The 7,012-nt window shown below is 37.2% G+C and overlaps 1 protein-coding gene across 3 annotated transcripts in view; it reads right to left on the minus strand.

The window, feature by feature from the left end:
• LOC143020803 (uncharacterized) overlaps positions 1-7,012 on the minus strand; it is a 137,192-nt gene extending 130,180 nt beyond the window's left edge. Inside the window, exon 1 of one of the 3 annotated variants that reach the window (XM_076177576.1) lies at positions 6,198-7,012. In XM_076177576.1, coding sequence (XP_076033691.1) covers positions 6,198-6,555 — 358 coding nt within the window. In that variant the 5' untranslated portion in view covers positions 6,556-7,012. The remainder of the gene's footprint in view (positions 1-6,197) is intronic. The other 2 variants (XM_076177574.1, XM_076177575.1) reach the window with 2 other exon arrangements.

Raw genomic sequence — 7,012 nt, forward strand, 5'->3', positions numbered from 1 at the left:
CATATTATGGGCTCATTATGGATGTTAGACCACCCATCAATTGAAAGACATACAATTTCATTATTCAGGTCATCTGCACACTTTTTATATTCCTTTTCATACACAAGATCCAAGTACTTATCAGCAATATCTTTTCTGGATAGAGGAATATAACCTGGCCTCAGGCTCTGAACCATCTTGAGAAACTGAGGATGCTGAACAAGACGAAATGGTGAATTTGTAGCAAATACAGTTCTTGCAATTTCTTTGTCTAGATTTTCCTTTTGAGAGGCTGAAGTTTTTATGATAAATCTGTTCAGAGATGTTGGTGACTTTCTTTTAGATGAAAATGATGTAGCAGAAGTGGCGCCAATGGAGGAGTCTGATAGTGACCTTTTTAATGGTGGAGTCAGGTTTGCAGATAATTCAAGTGGAGCCGATAATGAGGGGATTGAAGCTGTTGATACAGATTCTGAAATGGAAACAGAAAAAATTAGCATATTGCATAATATATAAATGAATAAATAAATGAATGAATACAGTGTGATTTAGGCTACTTTTGAGTACAGTAGTTAGTTTTTTAGATAATGATCATATTCACACAAGCCACTGAATTATTTGGAAATAATTAACAAGATATGAAATAGGTGGGCTTGGAATTCAGCCCACACAGGATTCAGTCCACTTTTAAATTCACTAAAAATAATGGGTTAGTTGGGTTAGGTTAGGCTAAATCCCTTTGGGCTGAATTCCAATGGAACCTATGAAATATATTACACAATGTTGAATGAAATGAATAACAATCGTCTAGACCCAAAAGTTGAATGGATACAGTATATTATAGTGATACAGTCATTACCCAAATTTAGAAGTAATGAAGTTGAAGTATCATCTCTTTAAACCTTCACATTTTTATCGCACATGCTCTCCTTTGTTCACCAAATTTATATAGTTGCGTATGAAAAGGGAGAAATGCACACAATATAAGTAAAATTATTTACCTGGGTCATCAATTTCTTCTTCTGTATGCTGTGGCTGACCTTGGCATTCATCTCTGTGAGATCTTAATCTTGACACAATGCCCTGTAGTTCCTGGCTGCAGTCGTACCCTTTGCCAGAAGTTGTTGGTAGTTTTTCAAAATAATTCCAGACAGGATCATTTTTTCTGCCTGAAGGAACCACTCTACCAGGTCCAGAAGACTTCCTTCTTGGTTGATTCCAAAGCAGGAACTGGCTCAATGAGAAGCTGCTTACTTAGAACAAGTTTCATCAAGAATCTTGTTAAAACTTGTTGTGGGCTGCACAGTGACATATATACTACATGTAGGCTTATACCGTTCCTTGTATACTTGTGGCAAGTCTATATAACACTGCTCCTTATATTGCTATGCTAAAAATGTCCTTTAGCAATCAGATCGCATATCAGATAGCAATTCCACAATATCTAAAATCTATAAAAAAAAAAATTAGATCAAATAAATATGATTTAGAAAAAAACATCGATTTTATATATTTTTAAAAAGATAAAAAGAATATATATATATCACCAACCCTGGTGTCCACTAGCCTTATACAATAACAACTGTTAAGTCCGGCTAAAATTGGCATTTCAAAGCATAACAGTGCCTTAAAAACAGTTTCTTATTTCACTATCAAAGTTTATATTAACTTATACTGCATTGAATAAGTCAATAATTGATATGTTTGATCTATATACAATGTTAGGGTTCTAGTTTTGATATATTTGTCTAATATAAAATGTTAGGTTACAAAGAAAGCAATGGCCTCCACTAGCGGACCCAGGGATCTGGGTGCGCACTTCCTGTGTAATAGTAGTCCTTTATATATATATATATATATATGTATGTATATGTATATGTACATATATATATATATACATATATATATATATGTATATATCATATATATTTATATATATATGTATATATTATATATATGTATATATGTATACATATATATGTATATATATATGTATATATATACATATACATATATATATGTATATATATCTATATATATACATATACATATGTATATACATATATATATGTATATATATATATGTATACATAAATATATATATATACATGTATACATATATGTATATATTATATATATATATACATATATATATATATATATATATATATATATATATTCGTGAAGCGTGGCAGGAGATTCTCTTTTAAGCATATTCTGCTGAAAACGACAGCAAATTCAGAAATTAATTTTTTTGTAAGTTTTCTAGCTTTCGGAAAGTAGATTTCCGTGGAAAAGAGAGGGGAAGAAGCAAATTTCCAATTGACATTGGAAACTTATATTAACACAAATATACGTTGTACACAAAATTGAAAACAAACAAAACAAAGCAAAACACAGTAGAAAAAACCCATCTGCTGTGTTTTGTTTGTTTTCATTTATTTTGTGTACAACGTATGTTTGTGTTAATATAAGTTCCCAATGTCAATTGGAAATTTACTTCTTCCCCTCTCTTTTCCACGGAAATCTACTTTCCGAAAGCTAGAAAGCTCACGAAAGAAATTAGTTTCCAATAAATTTGCTGTTGTTTTCAAAAGAATATATATATACACATATATATATATATATATATATATATATACATATACACATATATACACACACATGGATGTATGCATATTCATATAAATGTGTGTGTGTTTTCAGGACCATTTGATTTTTTAGTCCATAGCCTCTGTGAAGGGATTTGAACCCTCTTCTGTGCCGACACAATGAAGATGCCAAGACACTGCTACCAAGCCATGAACGACACTACAAATTTAAAACTCGATTCTCGACAATTTCTTCATGGCGACAGCACAACTTGTCGGAGGGCTTGCCTAAATGAAAGGATTCTATGAAAATAAGACTACGGTTGCTGTTGATATAAAGAGTGTGCTCGGGGACTCGAGTAATTCTTTCGTATCATCGTTCATGGCTCAGTTTCTAGTGTCTTGGTTCTGTGATTATGTCGGCATAATCCAGGGTTTGAATCCCTTGATAGAGCTTAAAATAAATATATACATATACATGCAAAATAACCACAGGAGAAGGGCAACTTGTGGACAAGTATTTTCGTATATTACATCCCCGGACTAAATGAAAGAGATACAGAGTTGTGTATACCTATTCCCCAGACGTCCCCTCTTCCCCACAGATCATACCAAGACTAACAAGAATAAGACTACCTGTATACATGATAGGTGACATGAACGACAAACACCCTACATTAGGACACAGCAGCACAAACATCATACGAAGACAAATAGCACAATTAATTCAAGGAGGACACTGAAGACCCTTAGAGTCAGACTTTCCCACCTTCATTACACTCAACGGACAAGGAACACCAGACATAATTCTAACAAACAGACACCACCACTTAAACTACAGAATCACACCAGGACAAATAACTACCTCAGATCACATCCCAATAAATTTAACGATAGCAACAAAACCAATAACAATACATTGAAACTACTACAATGGCAATATTAGCAATTACAAACACAAGCACACAATAACGGCACAGGGACACCACAAGCAAAACAAGCACTACGCGACAGACAAAACCAACTATTAGAAGAAAACAGACAACTATACGACGAACACTGGAACAATGCAATACGAAACTTGAACCTACATTGCAATGACACCAAATACTTTTGGACACAGATAAAAAGACTGACAGGAACACCTACTAACACCACCCCTTACATCATACTCAATAACCGCAAGATACACACAGACAAAGGCAAAGAACACATATTCAGACAGCACTTGAAAAACATATTTAGGATCACACCAGCAGAAAATGCAACATTTGACATGGAACACGAAAGAACAATCACAGCACAAGTACAAGACATACAAGAAGACATTACCCCTATCAACTTAGCTGACATGAGACGACTCAACCCAGACAACACACTAACAAAACCTTTTACACTAACTGATATATAAAAAAATCAAAGCAAAACATCCGGATACTCACAAACAAACAAAGTAATACTAACATTCCAGACTCAACACTACAATTACTCACACAAATCTTCAATGAAACATTCAGCATGGGATACTTCCCCGACACATTCAAAACAGCTACACTATTATTCGTAACCAAACACGGAAAAAACAACAACTCACAGACATAAACAACTACAGACCAATATCACTACCTGAAGTCCCAGGAAAAATACTAGAAAAACTCATACTACAAAGACTACTCAAACACTTATATAACATCAACCTAATAAACGAAAATCAACACGGATTCACAAGAAGAAGAAGAGCACACACACAGCCATAGCCACACTTTGCGAAACAATAGCCATAAGCCAACGACACAAACACGGATGTAACATAATATCACGAGACATAACAAAAGCATTTGGCAAAATATGGCACACTGGACTTAAACATAAAATACACCAAACACACCTCCCAGACATACTAACAAGAATACTTTGCAATTACCTCGACAACAGACAAGCACAAATACGAATACACCATTATACAGGACGACCCTTGAACACACACAGTAGAGTTCACCAAGGAAGCATCCTCTCACCAACCCTATTCAACCTCTACACACGTGACACCCCCAGGCCAACACACGGGGTCACACACATACAATTTGCAGATAACCTAACACAAGAAATCACATACCCTAACAAAAGAAATAAACACATGTTAGGACAAAAAAAAAAAAAAAAAGCAGAACAATAGAAACAATAAACACATCTGAACAACAATGGAAAATACAAACAAGCACAGCAGTTTGAATTACTAAATATATCAACATACAAACCAGCAGAAATATGGATAGGAAACACACAAATGCACACAAAAAAGAAACATAAAGATACTAGGACTAATACTTGGAAACAGAGGTCTACAAACATACACAAATTACAGAAAACAACAAAGAGAAAAAACACTAAAGACGATTCAGAAACCTAGACACCAAATAAGTATTAAGACTATACAAAGTACTCGTGAGACCTCAACTGGAATACATACCAATAACAACTATCACATTAAAACAAAACCAACTTCACAAACTACAAGCAACATAAAACAAAGCACTTAGATTCGCCACTCACTCTATACCCCCATACCTATTAGAAGAACTACACATACAACACAAACTCGAACCCCTTAACACAAGACTCTACAGACTAGCATACAGAACGTGGAACAGACTAACAATATTAAATCCAGAATTAGTATAACATAGACACAGAGAACGGACATTACCACATCTGGTGGCCTAGAGTGTCCCCAATCATCAAGGGACTCCCACCTGAACCTAAATACATACAATAAAACACAGATACACCTCTCTATATTCCCATCGTTGTTCTACTAACTCTACTAACACTATTACTATCATTATTATTGTTATTATTATTTAGAAATGATAACACATGCGAAACAAATCGCACGTGATATCATAAAAAAACAATGAATATGACAAAATAGAAATCCCTACCCTCCCCTAACAATAAACTGCAACAAGCGCCACTAGTCGTCATACGAATGTAAGGAAAAAAGTCATACTTATTGAAAAAAAGAAAGAAATGAATACGACGTGTAGAAATCAAGACCCTCCCTCATCACCAATGAACACAGAACCTACCCCACAGATGTCAAAACCTAAAATAGGAACAAACAGTGGAATACATCTATCAAAAAAACTAACAAACTAACTAGAATTAATGACCAGCAAACAACATCAACAACAAACAACTCAGGAGAGAAGAAAAAGATGACCCGAACCCACAAGAAGAAGAAGAAGAAGACGGGCCGAACCTCCAGTTACCCACAAACACGAAACTAACTACGTAGATGAATCTCCACGTGAAAGGCAGACACATTACCAATCACCAAATATAATGACTAAAACACCAAGTGGGTCTGCCCCACACCTATTGTCATAACTTCAACTTCCTTCCATTTCATTCTTTCTCTACACTAACCCCTTCCCCCTCCCCCCTCTCCTCCACCTTACCTATCATGCCCTGTAGTAGTAGTAGTAGTAGTAGTAGTAGTAGTAGTAGTAGTAGTAGTAGTAGTAGTAGTAGTAGTAGTAGTAGTAGTAGTAGTAGTAGTAGTAGTAGTAGTAGTAGTCGTAGTAGCCTACGGGTTAATGTTAGAAAACAAAAATCCAGTCTTACATCGAAGTTCAGCGAAGCAAAAGAATCCACCGAGCCCCAAACTCAGCACCAAGACTGTTGCTGCAGTGGAAAGGCTTGCCATCTGGGCGCTCGTGGGCGATGCGTGAGTCCTGGGTCCTGCTGTGGGTGCTGTGGGCCCCTCCTGGGCTGTTCTGGAAAGTCGGGCGAAGGGTATTGTAACCTTCTCATGAAGGGCACGTCTTTGCCTCTCGAGTATGGCACTGCAACTGGTTCGGGTTTCTCTACTTTTCCCCTCCAGGAGATAAAGGCGTGTAAAGGTCGAGTAGAATCCGGTGGGTCCTCTGGTGCTCTTGTTCGCTCCTTCGCCCTGGCTCGCTAGATTGCGACGTTTGGTCATTTCGGGGGAACCCAAAATCACAACCAGGTCGTCCCCGTATCCTCCTCCTCCTCCTCCTCCGATAGATGAATGATACCGAAAGGCGGCCCCAAGTCAACCGGACACGGTTCCCTGTTGCAGGAGACCCGCAGTCCCCAAGCGTCCGGCCACGATCCCGGTTGAGCCCTCAAGTCAGTGAAGAGCTTTAGAGGAACCGTCTGGAGTAGGTGGAGCCGGGTGTAGCTTGACTTTGGTTGTGCGGTTCCCTCTCAGTGGTTCTTAAACTGTGGTTCAGTGGGCCACCGTGGTTCGCAAATAGGGCCACAGATCAAAAGCTAGTGATAGTTGGTGGATGCACTAGGGGTTCTATCCACTAGTGATGGGATTCCTACGAGGCCTTTGAACAGCGCTGCATAAGAACGGGGTACATAAGGGAAGAGGTTGAGAACTCCTGAGCTGCACTGTCAGATCTCTTCTG

This window comes from Oratosquilla oratoria, chromosome 40 (assembly GCF_046742065.1).
Source record: "Oratosquilla oratoria isolate Oo_2021 chromosome 40, ASM4674206v1, whole genome shotgun sequence".
Taxonomy (NCBI): domain Eukaryota; kingdom Metazoa; phylum Arthropoda; class Malacostraca; order Stomatopoda; family Squillidae; genus Oratosquilla; species Oratosquilla oratoria.